At 40.0% G+C, this 20,155-nt stretch overlaps 1 protein-coding gene across 5 annotated transcripts in view; it reads right to left on the bottom strand.

The window, feature by feature from the left end:
• The window catches only part of CCDC68 (coiled-coil domain containing 68), a 42,483-nt gene extending 22,328 nt beyond the window's left edge, over positions 1-20,155 (bottom strand). The window contains exons 1-7 of one of the 5 annotated variants that reach the window (XM_029922720.1): positions 20,088-20,142; positions 13,659-13,738; positions 9,038-9,136; positions 7,949-8,079; positions 6,774-6,860; positions 3,013-3,138; positions 1,768-1,893 (exon numbers count right to left, since the gene is read on the bottom strand). In XM_029922720.1, coding sequence (XP_029778580.1) covers positions 1,768-1,893; positions 3,013-3,138; positions 6,774-6,860; positions 7,949-8,065 — 456 coding nt within the window. In that variant the 5' untranslated portion in view covers positions 8,066-8,079; positions 9,038-9,136; positions 13,659-13,738; positions 20,088-20,142. Of the gene's footprint in view, positions 1-1,767; positions 1,894-3,012; positions 3,139-6,773; positions 6,861-7,948; positions 8,080-9,037; positions 9,137-13,658; positions 13,739-19,338; positions 19,414-19,912; positions 20,061-20,087 lie in introns of those variants that run through there. The other 4 variants (XM_029922719.1, XM_029922721.1, XM_029922722.1 and 1 more) reach the window with 4 other exon arrangements.

Below are 20,155 nucleotides of genomic sequence, written 5' to 3'. Positions count from 1 at the left end.
ATCATATATGTTCAAGTAAAATATGTTTTATTTTTAATCAGAAAGTATCATAAAAGCAGAACAATGGTCTCTGCTGTGTTGGGGGTTATTTTCCAGGCTAGCAGCACGAGTTCTGCTAATGATCACGGACATAAAGCCTTCATCGGGCACATGTCTACTGACATGCACACACACATCTGCATGTATATTTAATACAACTTCAGATTTTATGGTCACATAAAAAGTTTCTGGCTTTCTCCCCTTGGAAACACCAGGGGGGCACCCCTGCCTGCAACTTCAGACTGGGGCTCAGCTCCCTTTGCAGAAGTGTGCATTCCCTTCCCCACAGGCCACCCGCTCACTCACACGGCACACTCGGGTCCACACCCATGAAGGTTCTTTATCTGTACCCTGCAGGCACGTGACTTTGAGACCATCACCAGCACAGCCTGCAGCATGGGGGTGTCACCTGCACCGTGGATTTCCTGCTGTGCTCCCCTGGGGACCTTCCCCGGGCCTGAGAGGGAAGAGACCCCGGCAGCCCAACCCTAGTATGAATGCACTTCCCTATTTTCACTTGTGGTGAACACACACACACACTCATACACACACAGTCACTTTTTTGTTCCTTTTCCAGTCCTAGGATACATTCTTCATATAAAGGTTATTGGTCCTAGAATACATACTTCAGATTAAAAAATATATATATGCATGTGTCTGTATGTATAGGTATATGATATATATACATATATACATGTAAACATATGTATGTTTTAAAAATATTTTAATTTATACAGGCACCTGAGTGGCTCAGTCAGTTTAGTGTCCAACTTTGGCTCAGGTCATGATCTCACAGTTTGTGAGTTCAAGCCCTATGTTGGGCTCTGTGCTGACAGCTAGGAGCCTGGAGCTTGCTTCAGATTCTCTCTCTCTCTCTCTCTCTCTCTCTCTCTCTCTCTCTGCCCCTCCCCTGTTCTCTGTCTCTCTCTCTCTCTCTTTCTCAAAAAACTTTTTTTTAATTTAAAATATTTTAATTTATATAAGCTATATGTTAAAATATGAAATATGTAGGGGCACCTGGGTGGCTCAGTTGGTTAAGCATCTGACTTTGGCTCAGGTCATGATCTCACAGTTTGTGAGTTCAAGCCCCATGTCGGGTTCTGTGCTGACAGCTCCGAACCTGGAGCCTGCTTCAGATTCTGTCTCCCTCTCTGTCCCTCTCCACTCACATGTGCTCTCTCTCTCTCAAAAATAAATAAACAGTAAAAAAGTTTTAAATATGAAATATGTATTTTAAAATGTAAACAGACACATACATACTTTTTTTTAATTTGAAGAATGCATTCGAGGGTCAAAACCATTTGGAAACCATTAATCTAGCCCAACTCTTCCATTGTAGAGACAAGGAAACCCAAATGCAAAGAGGGAGCATGACTCTTCCTAGGTCATCTAGTTAGTCAAAAACAGAACCACAAGAGGAGTCACTGGCCAGTGTCGCTCGGGACCCCCCTGGTTTCCAGGCAGGGTGGCACAGCCTCCTCCCACCTGTGTTCCGCAAGGCTCTGGGCAAGGTAGCAACACGACAGCTCAACAACATGCGGGTGCCAGACTAAGCAGGCGTGCGGGGAGACCAGCACAGAAGACGGGCATCCTGCCCTGCCCAAGGCCTGCCAAAGTCATGAGGCCATTGCTTATTTCATGTCTAACCCCAAAGAGAGGCGTGGGCCGACACACATACACACACATTAGGGTGTTTATTGTCCAGTGAACAAGCTGCTAGCTCAGTACCTTGAGTAGGTGTTTATCTTCCTCATGCTTCTTCCGAACTTCTTCAGACTGTGCTTGGTAGATTCCAAATAATCTCTGAGCCACGTTTCTCAGAGCTGCCGCCCCTGCTTCTCTGGAAGCTTCCAGCTAGGAAAAGAGGTCACAGTGTATGCTTTGACATTTATAATAAAAAGGGTAAAAGGCAGAACAGTTTGGCAAGCAATTAAAAACAGAAAGGCTGGGGGCCCCTGGACGGCTGAGTAGGTTAAGTATCCAACTCTTGGTTTTGGTTCAGGTCCTGAGATGGAGCCCTGAGTTGGGCTCCACGCTGAGCACGGAGCCTGCTTGGATTCTCTTCCTCTCTCTCTGATCATGCTCACATATGCACCTCTCTCTCTCTCTAAAGAAATAAACTTAAAAAGGAAAGGTTGTAACTGTACCATTTGCACGCCCCTAGACAACAGCAAGGAGTAAAGACACTCTTATCCAGTAAGAGGAAAATGTAATATGAGAAACTGTCGTGGAGAAGGATCTGCACTGGCCAGGCCAAAGCACAGCCCCCCAGCCAGTGCCCTGCACTTACAGAACTGCACCCTGCCTTATCAGCTTATACACTTATTTACAGGCATTTTATCAATGATGTCCACAACAGTACTAACATATGTCTTTTCCTAAAATATCAGTGGATAAGAAGGAAGTATTAAAGGCAATAAAGCTAAAGTGTCACGAATCTCTCAAGGATTTAACCTAAAGAAATAAACAAGAATGGCCATAAAGATTTACCCACCAAGACCATCATTGCAGGACTGCATTCATAACAAAACAAAATAAATAAGCCAAAAAAGAATTCAACATGGATTACTTAAATAAGATAAGGAAACACTTGACTCAGTGTTCTAATTAATATTTATTAAACATGAAAGACTTTAAAGAATGACTTAGTAGGAAGACTTCACATGAAACCTATTTAAGCGTACGCCACCGTATTCACTACAAAGTACAGTATTGTACTCTGACTTCATCAACTGGAACTTTCTATCCATTGAACTTTTGTAAGATCTTTTCAATAGTAAAAGTCTCCAAAATAAATCACTGAGATTTAAGTTATGAAATGGAAAGGTGTTTCTCTACGTTAGATGAGCATACTTTGGATCAACGGATATATAAGGATGTCTGTCTATCTGCTCTCACATATCCATGAAACTGTCTTATTGTCTCAAAGGCTCAAAAATACAAAACTTTAGAAATTTTTCCTGACAGCCATACCTTGATTTTCAAGACTTCATTCTCTTTGTTCATTTCTAAGAGCTTCAGGTCTTTTCCTTTTGTCCTTTCCATGAGCAGATCCAAACCGCAACATGAACCAGAGTCATTGTGAATGGTTGGACAGCACTGAAATGAACAAACATGAAAATCAGAACCTAGCTACTTCTTTCCTCTACAGACTTTGAGAGCAACAACTGTCGTTCACTATTCCATAAGCCAAAAAAGATTCAGGTCAGCACAGATAAAATAAATCTTTTGAATTTCAAATATCAATGAAGAATTCTAATTGAAGCAGTTGGCCTCTATATTTGCTCAAATTTGATTAGATTTTTAAATTAAAAGGAGGTACATCTTTTATACCTTTCATATTTATTACAGCTTTAAATTCTTTTTTTAAAATTTTTATTTATTTTGAGTGAGAGAGAAGCAAGGAGGAGCAGAGACACAGGGAGAGAATCCCAAGCCAGCCCCACACGGTCAGTGCGGAGCCCAGTGTGGGGCTTGAACTCACACACCATGAGATCATGAGGAGCTGAAATCAAGAGTCAGACGCTTAACTGACTGAGCCACCCACGCACCCTTTCCTACAGTTTTAAATATACCCATAAGTCCTTTTTAAAAACTAAAGAGTATCCACAAGGCCAGTTTTTTTCCCTTCTTTATCTAAGTTGTAGACATAAATGCATTCTGCTTACATTGTATTACAAACTAATATAATCAGACTTAATAATTACAATACATAATAGTCAATGTTCTATGATGCCTCACTGCAACCACCACACATTACATTTCTTAAATTTTTTTAATGTTTTTTATTTATTTTTGAGAGACAGAGAGAGACAGTGTGAGCAGGGGAGGGTCAGAGAGAGGGAGATACAGAATCGGAAGCAGGCTCCAGGCTCTGAGCTAGCTGTCAGCAGAGAGCCCAACGCGGGGCTCAAACCCACAAACTGTGAGATCATGACCTGAGCCAAAGCCGGACGCTTAACCGACTGAGCCACCCAGGCACCCCACACATTACATTTCTAGAGACACTGGAACTGAATGTTACTGCTTGTGTGACTCCAAGTAAACTCTGGTCCATTGAAAATACAGTTAGAGCAAAAAATAAATCTCATCTGAATCAAGACATGTGGAAGTGGAAAGGGAATCCAGAACCATCCAACTCAACTACATCAGTTTTACAGATAGGAAAAATGAGGTACTGAGCCCAAGTTTACATAGTAAGTAAGGGAGAGCTCATGACACAGCCTCTTAAGTATGCATCTGACACGTTCTGTATTTCCAAATTATTTCGAGACAGACTAAAGAATTATACAGTTCTACATACCCTACAATTGTGTAATTATAAAACAATAACTTCTATTTTCAGTAAGCATCTATCATGTACCAGGTAACCTTTTAGATGTTCTGTAAATGCCCCTTTGTCTGAATGCTTAAAACACTAGAAGGCACTATGTCCACTATGCAGATGAGATGTCACTAAGAAGTCCAAGGTAATACCTAAAATAACTACCAGAACCAGAATTAGAATCCAAGTTTGTTGTTATTGGAAAGCCAATATTCTTTCCAATCCAAATTTGGGCTACATTTACAGAAATAAAACAAAAAAGAAGGGGTACCTGGGTGACTCAGTGATGGTTGAGCATCTGACTCTTGGTTTTGGCTCAGGTCATGATCTCTCGGTTTTGTGAGTTCAAGCCCCATTGTTGGGCTCCCTGCTGATAGCAAGGAGCCTGTTTGGGCTCAGTCTCCTTCTCTTTCGGCCCTTCCCCACCAGTGCTATCTTTGTCTCTCTCAAAATTAATAAATAACTTTAAAAAAAGAATATAGTGTTTTAAACACATACACACACACAAACACACAAAAAAGAAATATGGTCGCCACAAGTCTGGCATGGTTTTGTTTTCTCTCCCAGGCACCACTATATATGCTTACTTTCTCTATATAGAGTAGGGGTTATTTTGCCTTTTAATTTGTTAAAGAATTCTTGATGGGAAGACTCTGGTAGATGGTAACTTGCTGGTAACAGCAGATACCTACAAAAGTCATGGATCAGTGCCCCTCAAACTTCAATGTGCATATGAATCACTCAGTGAGAGATATGATTAAAATGCAGATTTTGATTGCAGAGATCTGGGGTGAGACTCCAGATGCTGCAATTCTAGGAGCTCAATGGGGCCACCCAAGTGGCTCAGTTGGTTAAGCTTCTGACTTCAGCTCAGGTCATGATCTCCTGGTCTGAGTTCAAGCCCTGTGTCCGAGTCTGGAGCCTGCTTCAGATACTGTCTCTGTCTCTCCGCTCTTCCCCCTACCTCCCCCCCTCCCTGCCCCTTTCTCTCTCTCTTTCTCTCAAAAATAAGTAAACATTTTAAAAATTCCGCCAAGGAGCTCCCTGATCAGCTGCTGTTGTTGGGACTACAGCCCTCACTTTGGGAGCAACAAAGCCCTAGATCATTATGGCTAAATTCCTACACGGACATTATTCAGATATTGCAGGGGGGAGAGGCAGCTCCTTAGATGCCGGTACTGGTCTGCCGACCATCTGAGGTTTGAGATGACCAAGGACCAAGGCAGATGCACTGGCAACGCAATTCATCTCCATTCCTAAGAAACTACTCCTATCAAGGTCACCAACAACTCCCCATTGTTACATCCAATGGTCAAAGTTCAATCCTAAATTTACTTCACCCATAGGCACCATTTGATACAGTGGCCCCTCCCCACTTTCTGAAACCCTTTTCACTTGTCTTCAGTGTCTCCACCCTCTCCTGTTTTTCCCTCTAATTCACTGGCTTCTTTTCCCAGCCTGATGTGATCCTTCTCCTTCTCCTTCCTAAGTGTTCGATAGCTCAGAACTCAATGGTCAAATTTCCTGTTATTTTTATCTACACTCACATGCTCCATGATCTCCTAGATCTTCTGGCCCAGACCTTTAAAGATCTTCAAACCCAGAATCAGATATCTAGCACTCATTAGAAACCTCCACTTAGAAGTCTAATAATCAACTCAATATTACCACAATGGAATTTTTAATCTGGCCCATCATTCACAAACATTAACCTTTTTTTCCAGGTTCTGAGCAATTATTTTGAGAAAATGTTTGAGGCTGGGTTGTGTTAGTTTGAGAGGCAGAGGATGCTAATGGGAACTATGTTTATGCCTCATCCCCTATATTCTGCTTTCTCTGTTGCCATACTACATGGCAAGCAACATTGACATTGAGGAGGTGCACTTGGCTCAGATGAGCTCTAACCTGGCATTATCCAGACAAGGCTAAGTATAGCTTGCTTGATGTTAGGCATATAAAGCCAGTCACAAGAGAGAAGGTGCAGTTAAACTTATCAATTGTCTAATCACTCCACCAAATGGCCTAATAGCTTCAACTCTGTGTCCGCTGATGTGACTGAGGTGAACCTAAAAGCTTGTACCTCTGTCAGTCTTTTGGAAATGTTGCTGCCATATGTCCTGGCCGGGCTGACATCTCCCCCATGTACCTTAGATAAGTAAGCCCCATTTAAAATATTCAAGTAAGGTCCAGTTGATGCAGCCTGATGCTACTAATAACATCTGCAGTTAAATATTTCCCACAAATGCCCATTATTGTCTTCAGAAACTAACAAAATAGGTAACACTCATCATTCAAAGCTTCAAAGGATAATTTAATAATAATCTTAAAAAGTTATTTAAATTAAATTTATACTGTTTTACATTTATTTACTGAAGGAATAAAGTGGTTTACATGTGAATAAATTCATTACCTTTCTTTCTAGTTTGTGATTTGTGTTGTTATGTCCTCCTTCGTCTTTAAAAATTTGATTTCGGATTTTTTCCAAAGTGGTTCGGATCTAGGAGGAAAAAATATTCTAATTTTTTCAAAGGCATTTAATGCCAAATACTTTTTTCTTTATACCAGCTACCATATACCTAATTTATATAGAAAGTAAGACATACATAACTACCATCAACCTGACTCGCACTTAGGCTAATATTATTTAGATTGCAGAAAATGAGCATTTGGTCTTTATAATTCTTTCTCAGCCAAACCTAAAATATAACCTAAATGAATATTATACTATAAAATCATTACTATTTAGTAATTAGTATTTAATACTATTTAGTTTTATTTTTCCTATGTAGTAATTTAGTCTTAATTTACTGTTTAGTAATTACTATAAAACAATTACTATTTAGTAATCACTACAAAATAATTACTAGTTAGTAATTACTACAAAATAATTACTAGCTGGTAATTACTGGAGAATAATTACTATTTAGTAATTACTACAGAATAATTACTAAGAGAAGATCATACAACTTTATGCATGAAACATAAGCCCATATCTTAGTGACCTATCGAATTGCAAGACACTCAAAGATGAATTAATTGATCTGAATAAGTTACAAACGATCTCTGTCCAAATTTTTCCATCTGTCCTAAGAAACAATTTATAAAAATATGTAGTTTTGTCAGCCATTATCATGGGATTCTCATAAAATGTCACATTTTGCCAACAGGTAGTCACTGGGGACAGAACCCTGAGCCGTGAAAAGGAATCAGATCAGGAAAGACAGAAACTCAGCAAGACACATAAACATCTACTTGGGAGCGTAGTGTCGGCACTAATGAAACACCTGAGAAATGATATAAAACCGTAAGAAGTGCAGAGGTGAGTAGTGCGGGGCAAAATAAGTGCTGACAGGTATTTTCTGCACCCTTCTGGCCCATTGCTCAGTTTTACTCCACGTGTGGGAACAGAGGTTCACACCCTCAAGAGAAGTTACCAAACGTGTTGAAATTTCAGCAATCAAGAACGTCCTTTGCCAAATGCATCCTCACATGTTCTATGGAGGGAGAAACAAAGCCCACCAATCCATAGTAGATTTCATTTTAAAAAATCATCTCATACTGATATGGTTTCCAGCACCTGCACACCTTTTTCACATATTCGGTCTCTTCAATGACATGAGCTGACGTGGACTCATACCAGGCAGAATTATCTTCTATATTACCCCTTGTGGGAACTTCTGTGGTTACGGTTACTGTTGTCATTGTGAATTCTGGCTCTAGGAAAACATAAATCAGTTAGACAAAACTAACTTCTCTCTTGATATGATATAATATGGTTCATAAGCTAAAGGAAGTTCTATATTAGCACTGTCATAAAATATAGTAGAAAATATTATAAATTATTGATATTTGTATACATCCATAAACCCAGGAGTTAATTTAATATAAAAACAATACCAGCTGAAGCATTCATTGATTAGAAGGGTAAAAATAAAATTATCTGAGAAGAAAAGTGTAAAATGTTTCTTTTTATTCTACCTCATATTAGATCGTAAGACCTCACAAGTAGGGGCCACATCTTACTCATCTTTATAACTGTAGCACGCTGAAAGTGCTTAATAAATGACTGTAGAACTAAAACAACATATTATAATGAAATCATATGTAAATATCATATATATGTGATATGTGCATGTATAAAAATATATAAGTGATATAACACACATATATCTACATGAATAATGTATACATCTATACACATATATGTATATAAGTGATATATGCATACATATATATGTCACTTGTATACATATATATGTATATGTCACTTACATATAATTCACATTATACTTTATTTAACTCTCAATAGCTTATAGGTCTATTGAGACCTTTATAAAGGTCATCTATGGGACAAGTATTTACAACAGAAAATTACTGGGAGAAGCCCAAATACCCAAAAAAAGAGGATTGGCTGAATCAACTATCTACTGCAATGGAGTCTTCCCTAGGACACATTATTCAATAAAAAAGCATGGTGAAAGAAGTTTGGCAAAGCGCAGGGAGTCGTTGAAGCAGGTCAAGGGCACACCCCTCTGTTTTGTTTCTGTTTGTAATTTTCCTAATAAATAGTAAAGAACTAAAAAAAAAAAAAATAAATGAAATGCCCTGTGAGGTAGGATCATTCATCTCACCTTACTGATAAGAAAGCCAAGACTCCCATAGGTGGTAACTTACCCAGGGTCACAGTAAAACTAACAGAGTTGTAACTCAAGTCTTTGTCTTTTGGACACCAAGTTCAAGGGTGTTTCCGTCACATTAGGGGTGGCTTCCCTACTGAGAAAAAAAATGACAACAAAAATACTTAACATTTAGCAATGACCTATGCTGTTAAAGCATACAAAGAATTTTCATATTTGCAAGCATCACTTTAAAACCAGAGAGCTGCTGGGATAACTCAAAGTCCTGCGTTTATCCTTTAATGGTCAATGAAATTGACAGAGTACGCCAAGAATTGTCCATTTTATTATAAATCCTCTTAGACAGCCACTATGGCTTCTACTTGTTTTGCCTGAAGTTGATTTGACAACTGCAATTCAGCAAGTTTCTTTTGTAGCCTGTGAGTGGAGGTGCCTCTGGTCCTTAGTCCTCTGATACCTCTTCTGGGATGAAGTTCTTGGTCCCAAACGGCATTTAAATAAAACTTGAAATAAAAGCAACATCCACAGAGACAATAAGCAGTGTGTCTACAAACCAGAAGGGCATGGTCAGGCTTCCCGCATGCACAGCCTAGGAACTAACAATGGGTCAAATAGTTTTTTAGTGGTCCAAAACACACACACACACACACACACACACACACACACACACACACACATAATCAAAACAAGAACAACATTTTGTGACACATGACAATTCTATCAGGTGGAAATTTTATGTCCATAAATGCCACAACCACAGCCATTCATTTACATATTGTCTGTGTGGCTCACTTTTGCTCCATGACAGCGGAGTTGAGTGGTTACGACAGGGAAAATATGTGGCAAGTGACATCTCAGATATTTAAGATCTGGGCCTTTCCTGCAGAAGTCTGCTGACCCCTGGGTTAGAGTGTAGCAGGGCATGGGAGCAAAATCTGTGGAAAAATATAGGCCAGCAGAATAATCGGGTTGGTCTGAGTTCTGTTTTGTTCTCCAGTTCAATCTCCCTTGATCTATGGTCCTATTCAATTGATTTGCATTCTTTTTTCTTTTTAGTACATTACACGCTGTACATTAACAAATGTAAGGGGCATTCCAGCACAGGAATTAATCACTCTTCAGAAGGGATTCTGATAGATTCTCACAGTCTTTCATAATTTGCAAATCACACTGGGCCCCACCTTATTTATCCTGAACACACTCTCTTCCATGCCTTTTATTCTTAATATCAAGGAATTATGCTCCTTAATCATTGATACTTCTCAAAATATCATACCTCCTCCACTCCCTGGTTGGGCCATCTTAAACAAGTTACATAAAATTTTAGCCATGACTTACTTGTATCTGTTAAATAGGGGTAAAACACCTATAGTTGCAAAACTGAGGGGTTTTGTAATTTTTAAAAAGTTTATATATTTATTTTGAAAGAGCAAGAGCACAAGTGGAGTTGGGGCAGAAAGAGAAGGAGAGAGAATGCCAAGCAGAGCAGAGCCTGACATGGGGCTCGAACTCACAAACTATGAGATCATGACCTGAGCAGAGATCAAGAGTTAGTTGCTTAATCATCTGAGCCTCAGTCAACCGAGGGTTGTTTTTTTTTTTAATTCATTGGTTGCAGAAGGCACAAATGGACAGTAATGGTTAATATCATTGCTCCTATTATTTCGTATTATTAATAACCACAGAAGACATGGTAGTTCATGCCTATCTGGGTGCAAAGTTTATATCCAACTGTATTCAAATGAAATAAGATTCCACTTCTCTCTCTGATTCAGGAAATTTTTGCGTCCTTGATTTGTATAAAGAAGCCCAAGGGGAGCTTAATCCATCAAAGTCCAAATTGCCATATGGCATCACCATCCTGGGGAAAATCCATCTTAGCATTTGATTTCTGCCAGGAGTAGATTAGGCAGATAGAATTTTCAAAATAAAACACAATCAGTTAATGAAAGTGAGAAAAGAATTTTATCTGTTTTATGCTGGAGTGGATTGAAGGCAGCTTTCAAGTGGCATTGCGCCAAGAGGTGTTATTTCCTAGATCAGGGCTCCCAGGTGGAAGGGGAGGTGCTAAGTAGGCAGGGCTTTGCCATCCTAACTTGAACCAAACCAGTTCTGCTTTGTTCTGTCACACACTGAATTGTTCCATGAGACTTTCTGTGAAGAAAGAACATTCTACAACTAATAGGTTTATATGGCCACTCGGCAGCTGAGTGACCTTGGGCAAGTTTCTTAACTTCTCTGTGCTTCAGGTTCCTTAGCTGTAAAATTCAGGTAAAATTAATAATGAATGATGACAGAAATAATAAACAATATGAGGTTGTTTGTGAGATAACATTTTCCAAGTGCTTAAAACAGCACCTAGCACATAATAAATGATTTGTGTTTGTTCAATGAGTAAATCAAATATGAATCCATTATCCACAATGACTGCTGATAAGTAGTCTAAGTACTAGAGAAGAACCAGGTAATATTTTAAATAGTCTGCAACCCGAGCAAGGTTATAAAAGAAAATCTGCTTCAGGGATTTTAAGATTAGCAAATCCATGGCATTGGTTCTTTCTCAACATCAATAATCCATCAACATCCCCAACTGATTATGCTAACATATAATGAATAGTTTACAATATATAAAGCAGTTCATACACACTAATTGTAATCTGTGTGATCAACCAACACATTCATGGGTGCCCAGGATAATGTAACTAAACCTACTTCTCTATTTCATGACATAGGAATGGCCCATCCATTATACAAGAAACACATATAAGGCACTGTTATGGAGCTGAATTTTGCTCCCTCCCCATTCCTATGTTAAAGTCCTGACCCTCAGTATCTCAGAATGTAACCTTATTAGGAAATAGAATTATTACAGATGTAATTAGTTCGAATTAAGTCACACTGGAGTAGGCTGGGCCCCTCATCTAACATGACCGGTGTTTTCATAAAAACCTGGACACAGACGCATGCAGGAGAACGCCACATAAAGTTGAAGATAGAGAACAAGGTGATGCTTCTACCCGCCAAGGAATACCTAAAACTGCAAGCAAACCACCAGAAGCCAGAGGCAAAGCATGGAACAGACTCTTCCTTACAGCCTCAGAAGACCCCAACCTGGCCAACACCTTGATCTTGGACGTCCAGCTTCCACAACAGTGAGGCAAGAAATTACTATATTTAAGTCACTTAGCTTGTGTACTTGGTCAGAGCCGTCCCAGGAAATGATTACGGACACTGGTTATACTCTAAAAATGCTAACATAGGTATTTTCTTCCTTTATTTAACCTTTGATCGATTCATTCATATATTAAATATTTATTAGAATACAGCTGTGTCAGGTGCTGAGGCCACAGAGGTGCACCAGACACCCCACCTTCAGCATGGAGAGGAGACAGACATCGAACAAAAACAGTGAATACATAGGGAATGTAACGAGAATTGGTGGCAAGGGTGATGGAGAAAAGTAGAGAAGGGTGACAATAAAGGGAGGCGCTGTTTTGGGTGAGTGGTAAGGGAAGGCCAATCTGAAGAGGCGGCATTTAAGCAAAAGACTTGGCTCAAAAGATTGAATTTGTGTGCTTCTGGGAGAAGAGGATGCCAGGCAAAGTGGGGAGCAAGAGAAGAGGCTGGAAGTTGTTTGGAATAATGTTCTGGGAACAGCAAGGTATGCAGCGGAGCCCGCCACCTCTTTTTCTTTTCTTTCAATGTAGCAGGGATTTTTTTTTTTTTTTAGTACTGAAACTTGTTAAGACTTCCAGTTTACTTAAGGAGGTGTCTCCTTTGCTTTTCAAACAGGTCTAGTCCATCTGGCATGGCTCCCAAGGTTGAAGGAAAGGCGGATGTAGCAAAGCATGGGGCAAAGTGTGCCACAAGGCATATGCAGCTGACTCCAGGTCCGTGCACAGAAGGGAAAATAAAATTCAGCGGACTGCACAGAGGCAGCCTCAGCTCACTTCTGCGGGCGCTGACTGAGAAGCACCATGTGGATACAAGCATGTTTTGACTGTCCAGCCCTTGAGTCTCCTTCCCAGATTATGCGCAATCACCACCTGTATGAATCTTGGCAGGAAAGGTCCCTTACTTGTCCTTCCTCACTCCCTGGGGCTGGAACAAGTGAGCCACCTGAGGGTTCCCATCTGGAAGTGCCACTAGGGAGACTGGCCCTTGGGCTTGTTGAAGCTGGAGGCAGTGAAAGGCCCATAATTATCCTGGGAAGGGAAGGAGCCTGGCATAGAGCATGGCTTTGTGTCCAGGTGGCAGGAAAGGACTGGTGGCAATGCAAGGACTCTATCTTACTCTCGTGACAGCCTGATCTTTGATGAAGTACCAGCACACTGGATTCTTCCATTGCCAAACCAGTAAAATCCTCGTCAGCTTACATGATCCAGAGTCAGTCGCTTAACTGACTGGTTTGCAACCAGGAGCCCTGGCTTTTTTAGCACAGTTTTTGAGTTGTCAGTTTCTCAGTTCTGAGCTAACAACATTGAACATTGTTTCATCATTCTTGGTCACTATTATTTGGAGCTTAGATATTAGAAACTGAAAGAGTAAGTTGCAATAAAAGTGAACAAGAGTAATTAGGTTATATGAGGAAAACAAGCTAACAGATCTCCAAGCCCTTGGTGAGAGACTGACCGTGTCCTGAATATTAAACAGCACACCTGTTCTGCAGCTACATTACACAGCACAATGGTGACATCCAGTGTCAGCTGGCTAAATCTCAGGTGACTATGCAGTTTACCTGAAAATAACAAACAGTATTTCAAAAGACACGCAAGTCAACACTGAGCTCAAGTAATAAAAACATCGTTTTCAAGTAATAATCTACGACTTTTTAAGTAGAATTAATTTTATTCATTTGTGATACTCATGTGTATACAAACATATATCTACATCATGACCCATGCTAGGGAAAGCTCGTAGATATGAAATAAAAGCTATCTCATCTTTTAGAAGGACTGAAGTATTGGCACAAATACAATATACACATAAGTGCAATTGACAAGCACTGTGCCATTTACTAAAAATCATTTTCCATTGGTTGTCAAAATTAATCATTACAATATACTGTGCTATACCTATTATCTATAGATCTGTGGCTATATTTAGATCCATCCATATATGCATGTATAATGCAACCAAGTCACAGAAAAGTGATTAAGTTTTTTAAGCTCATAAATTGACCTCTCCACCTGAGCCCAGGTGAACTGACCTTAAATCCAGGTTTCTTTGTAATGAAATAACCTATCTTCATGGTTCATTGGCATAATTTGAAATTTTGAAAACAGCTGAAGATTTCACCTAGTGCCCAGTATAACAGCTAACCTACAAAAGGTACAAATCACATGAATTCATTCCCATCAGGCAAGACTGGGGAGAAGGCACCAGAGTCTGCTTTGTGCCTACCACATACAGGCTAGAGTTTGCTGCCTTTAATAACCCTCACAAACACCCTGAGAGGTTGGTGTTATTATTCCCATTTTACAGATGAGGAAATGAGGGTGAACAAGGTTAAGCAAAAACAGCTAGTTAATGATGGTCACGGATCTCAAGCCATAAATCTACTGGCTCTTTCCAACTTACTATCTTGCTTTCTGCCGAATTCCGAATGGATTTCTAAGCCTACTTTCTTGGGCCCAAGTTAGTGTAGTAGTGGGTTTCTGTCCCAGTAGATTTATTCCACGAACAGAGGCAGTATGGCTTCATGGAGAAGAAATGGTGTGTTTGGATCACAGCTTACTGAGGACATTTGATTATAGGACATCACTTGGAAGTATCAATGTCTAAGCTCAGCTGTCCCCTCACTCTCCACCCTCCACCACCCACCCCCAATCAGTCAACTATTCTTTCTGCTCTGACCTCAGTTAACAATTCAAAGGCCACTTAGTGAAGTCAGTGAAGGGAATATGAAAAGCAGCACATGTAAATGGGGATATGTATCTTAGTCATTTGTAAATTTACAAGGAAGGTGCCCTTTTGTAAAGTTCTGTTGTGGCTTCTAAAATATTTTAAGAATTTGGGCGCCTGGGTGGCTCAGTCAGTTAAGCCTCCGACTTCGGCTCAGGTCAGATCTCACGTTTGTGGGTTCAAGCCCCACGTCAGGCTCTGTGCTGACAGCTAGCTCAGACCCTGGAGCCTGCTTCCAGTTCTGTGTCTCCTTCTCTCTCTGCCCCTCCCCCTCTCATGCTCTGTCTCTCTCAGTGTCAAAAATAAATAAAACATTAAAAAAATTAAAAATATATATATTTTTTAAGAGTAGACGGCTCAGGAATCTGCAAAATGTCTTTAGATTTGAAGCTCATCCTAGAATAGCTTGGCTTCAACATAGTTTACTTCATTTAAAAAACTATCCACTGAGGAGGGGGTAAGACAGAAAATACTGGATATGAATGAGGATGAGGAGCAACTGGAACTCATGTCTGTTGCTGATGGGTATGCAAATGGGGCAGCCATGTTAGCCAACACGTAGTTTGTTTCTTATAAAGTTATGTGCACACAGTACAATCTAGAAATCCCACTTCTAGATATCTACCCAAGTGAAATGAAGGTCTATGTTCCATAAGGCACAAATTCCACTTGCTGAACACTGCGAAAAAATCAAATATTCATCCACGGGTTTGAATCTTACTCATCAATACAGAAGAATGAACTACTGGGGTGCCTGGGTGGCTCAGTCGGTTAAGCATCGGACTCATGATTTTGACTCAGGTCTTGACCCACAGTTCGTGGGATCAAACTCCATGTTAGGCTCTGCACTGACAGTGTGGAGTCTGCCTGGGATTCTCTTTCCCTCTCTCTTTCTGCCCCTCCCCTGCTTGATTGCTCTCTCTTTCTTTCTCAAAATAAGTAAATAAACATTAAAAAAAAAAAGAATGAATGCATGCTCCGCCAATTTCAGAGCCTATAAAAGTGGCAAGGACGATGGCAGGTTCTTGTAAGTGGTACATGAGTCTTAGGAAACACTTGGAATGACATATTTCAGCGGCAGTCTAGAAAAATGCACTTGCTCTAAAAATTTTTGAACCTTACCAAGTTAAAAAAAAAAAGACATTACTAGTGGAGACTGATTAATTCACCTAATCACAAATCATCAAAACCACAGTGTTCCCAACCAGGGATTTCAGCAAGTTGTTCCTATATTTCAAGCAGAAAAAAAAACAAAAAAAACAAAAAAAAAACCAAGTTCCATTCAGCACATTGAGCTTTGGAAAACTATCTTATTTAATCTAAAGTATCTTGGTTTCAAATTTTAGACTTTTAAAAATATAATCCTTTGCATTCCAAGTTGTCAATAAAATATACCTTTATTTTTTTGTTTGTTTACTTATTTTTGAGAGAAACAAAGACAGAGACAGAGAGACAGAGGGCAAGCAGGGGAGAGGCAGAGAGAGAGGGAGACACAGAATCCAAAGCAGGCTTCAGGCTCTGAGCTGTCAGCACAGAGCCTGACGCAGGGCTTGAATTCACAAACTACAAGATCATGACCTGAACCGAAATCAGACACTTAACCGACTGAGCCAACCCAGGAGCCCCTAAAATAGACCTTTAAATTATATTAATGCTCTTTTTTCCCCAATAGGAAAGTGTAACTTCAGCAGTAACTTCCAGGCATGAAGAGACATACTGTCTTCTCTTTGGTTTCACAGAATCTGCCAACTTTGTATAGTAGGGTTTCTACTCAACCAAATAAATCCTTCTAAGAGGATCTGTAAGCATAAATTGTCAAGTGTAACCTGCCAAGCACACACTGGCTGCATAAGCAGGGTGAGTGGTGGCGTGCAAGAGAACAACAGCTCTGACCCACCACTCGCTGTTCAAAGTTCCTGATTCCTGAGAGGGAAACCAGAGGTCAATGCTTTGGCAGTGTTAGAAATTTCTGACATGCTTTATGTTAAGTGTGCCACTAAAATATGTTATTAGGAAGCACTCATATTTTTGAGAGTACTTCGGTTATCACTTAGGTAAAACAATCATCAAAATGTGCCCACTCAAAATGCATCGTTTGTGAAGAGCAGATAGCAAAGGAGAGGTAGGCTCTTTGCAAATATCAATGTCAAGAGTGAACCATCTTCAGTGGGCTTGGATGGCTCAGTCGGTTTAGCGTCTGACTTTGGCTCAGGTGGTGATCTCGAGGCTCGTGGGCTCAAGCCCCCCATCGGGCTCTGTGCTGACAGCTGGGAGCCTGGAGCCTGCTCTGGATTCTGTGTCTCCCTCTGTCTCTGTACCTCCTCCCCTGGCTCACTTTCTGTCTCTCTCTCTGAAAAAGAAAATAAACATTAAAAAATTTTTTTATGTTTTTTTTTTAAATTTGTTTTTGAGAAACGGAGAGAGACGGAGAGAGACCGTGTGAGCAGGGGAGGGTCAGAGAGAGAGAGGGAGACAGAATCCGAAGCAGGCTCCAGGCTCCAGGCTAGCTATCAGCATAGAGCCCGATGCAGGGCTTGAACCTACAAACCATGAGATCATGACTTGAGCCAAAGCAGGACGTTTAATCGACTGAGCCACCCAGGCACCGCTAAAATTTTTTTAAAAAAATAGTCAAACATCTTCCGGGTCTGACCTAGGATGCCAAATGATTGATGCTTTTGGTTTCTCGCACAGGATTTACTATTTGCTCTTTTTGTGTGAGTATCATAGAAAGATCATAGTTATGTCACATACGGAAACTACTGGTTATCCATATCATGAATATATTTTTCATAAATATAAAGAAGAGGTTGGATCCTATCAATTATTTCACATTATGCCATCATGGAAGCTGGACCACAGTATCTCTCTTACCGCTTAAAGGTAAATGCAGAAATATCTACCCACGGGTGAACAAAATGTAGACTGGACATACCACGGAATTAATATTAGTTAGCAAGAAAAAGGAATCAACTACTGATATATGCTACACCTTATGTATGAACCTCAAAATCACTGTTCTTGGTGAAGGAAATCAGATGCTAAAGACTATATATCATATGATTCCATTTGTGTGAAATGTCCAGAAAGTGAACTTGAAAGAGAGAAAGTAGATCAGTGTTGGTCTGGGGGTGGCGTTGAGGATAGTCATAAAGAATAGGCAGGTGGAGGCTTTTAGGGATAATGAGAATGCTCTAAAATGGATTGCAGTGATGGTCGCACAAGCCCATAAATTTACTAAATCACTGGATTACACAACATACCGTAAAATATACCTCCAATAGCTGTTTTAAAAAAACAGCAGCAACAGCAACAAGCAACAATACCTTGGATAAAGTAAGTCTTTTCCTCTGGGGTAAAATATAATTGTAGTCATATTTTTTTAATTTCCAGGAAAAAATAATCTGATAGAAGTTTCTCCATTTGAAGTTTTTCATTCATCGATTTATATGCTAAGTTATTGGCATCCACTGCAGAAGTTAGTTTTTATTTAACTAGCATGAAGTTGATATTTAGCTATTTCAGGCTTAATATCTCAATTTTTCCTATATTAAACCCAGAACACATGATTCCTAAGTTCTTCCCCAACCTAAGCAAAAAGAAAAACATTGACCTGAATAAAATATAAGTTCCTTTTCAATTCTGAGAGTTGACTATTGAAATGGGTACAGAGAGTGTGTGATTTGCAGATAATCTAGTTTCAGTGGCTGTCAAAATTGATGGATGATCATTAATATGGTTCTTATCTATGATCTTCAGGTGTCCCGGAGGACTCCAGCATTGTGTAAATTCCATGAGGACAGGAATGTGACTTATTTACACAAAGCTGTATCCACCCTTCTGATCTGAACTCCGAACAAGGTGGCCTGCTAAACAGGTGCTAACAAACGCATGAGTGGGCCCATAAATGCACACACGCACCAAATATTGGCTAAAACTGAATGTGCACACACTCACGCTATTGTTTTCTACAAACCCATGTAGATGACTGTTCTCATGCTTCTGAAAATAGAAATTCACTTAAACGTTATTAAACGGATAATAATTTTGCCATTATGAATTCTTCTATTGATAAATGGCCTATAATTTTCATATGAATATCTCAGTTCAAAAGATTGAAACCACTCCTTTAAAATGCTTTTAGATTCCCTTCAAAACCTTCCGTTCTTTCCTTTTTTGGTCATTATTCCAAACAAATAAATATACACCTAATTTTTCAGCTTCAGTCAGAATTTGGATTGCAACTCAAGCCCACTGTCCAGCACATTGTAAATCAATCAGCTAACACATGACAGGACTGTTATTAATTCACAAAATCATAAAGGTGAATGATATAACTGCAATAATGTCGGTATTTACTTCAAAAGTCTCTTTTTAGTTAGTGCAGTTTAGTTACCTAGTTTATTTAGCAAATCAGAAAGACAGGAACCTTACGAAATTTGCCAGGGTTTCCACAAGTGTAAGAAGTTTTCATTCTTTCCATAAGTAGCTGAGGAGCCACAAGGGTGTTCCTAGCCTGAGGCACAAATTCCTCTGGGTCTGGGACCTTCACTCTCAAGCTCTCAGTATTGGGGAGGGGTGGGGTTGTGAGGGAGGGAGACAGGCCAGTAACCGGAAACAAAAGCACCAATTGTACCTGCCAGGACACCTGAAACTCTTGCTCAGATCATATTTCTGAAAAACCAGACTTCTGCAGAACTAAGTATTTAATAGCATGAGGTAAACTCAAAAGGACAGATTATCAGTTCCCTATTGCCTATGCAGAATAATTCCTTTTGATGCTCCACCTACCTAGTCTACAGATACCAAGAAAGTAAAGAAAGTTTTGATTCCTAAAATAAAACAATGATGTTATAAAGGTAAGCAGACACAGCTCAGTTATGTTTGGGACTCAACGCTTCTTGTGATCTGTACATACGTCTATTCCCCCTGTTCTGAAGAAGGCTGAAAAGCTTACAGCCGTGTTTTCACCCAATCTAAACACTACCTTGAACTCTGCTGTACTTACTTCAGTAAGATAATACTGCTCCTTTGCACAGCCACCTAGCGCTCCGTAACTTCCGGCTCTACATTCCCAGGACAGTAGCAAACTGTCAACCGGGGCGCGGTTCTCCTTTGGCTACACCTGCAGCTGCAGAAGCCTGCACGAACCAAGTGTAAGATAACCACTTTTATTCACGCACCTGTGCTCTTAAACAGTGCGGGCCCAGGTGACCTGTCAAAGCTGCCGCGCGGACGTTCCCAGGCGACA

The sequence above is a fragment of the Suricata suricatta genome, chromosome 14, assembly GCF_006229205.1.
Source record: "Suricata suricatta isolate VVHF042 chromosome 14, meerkat_22Aug2017_6uvM2_HiC, whole genome shotgun sequence".
NCBI lineage: Eukaryota > Metazoa > Chordata > Mammalia > Carnivora > Herpestidae > Suricata > Suricata suricatta.
Note: the sequence above shows the minus strand (reverse complement) of the source record. Positions and strands in the feature narration are given on the sequence as shown.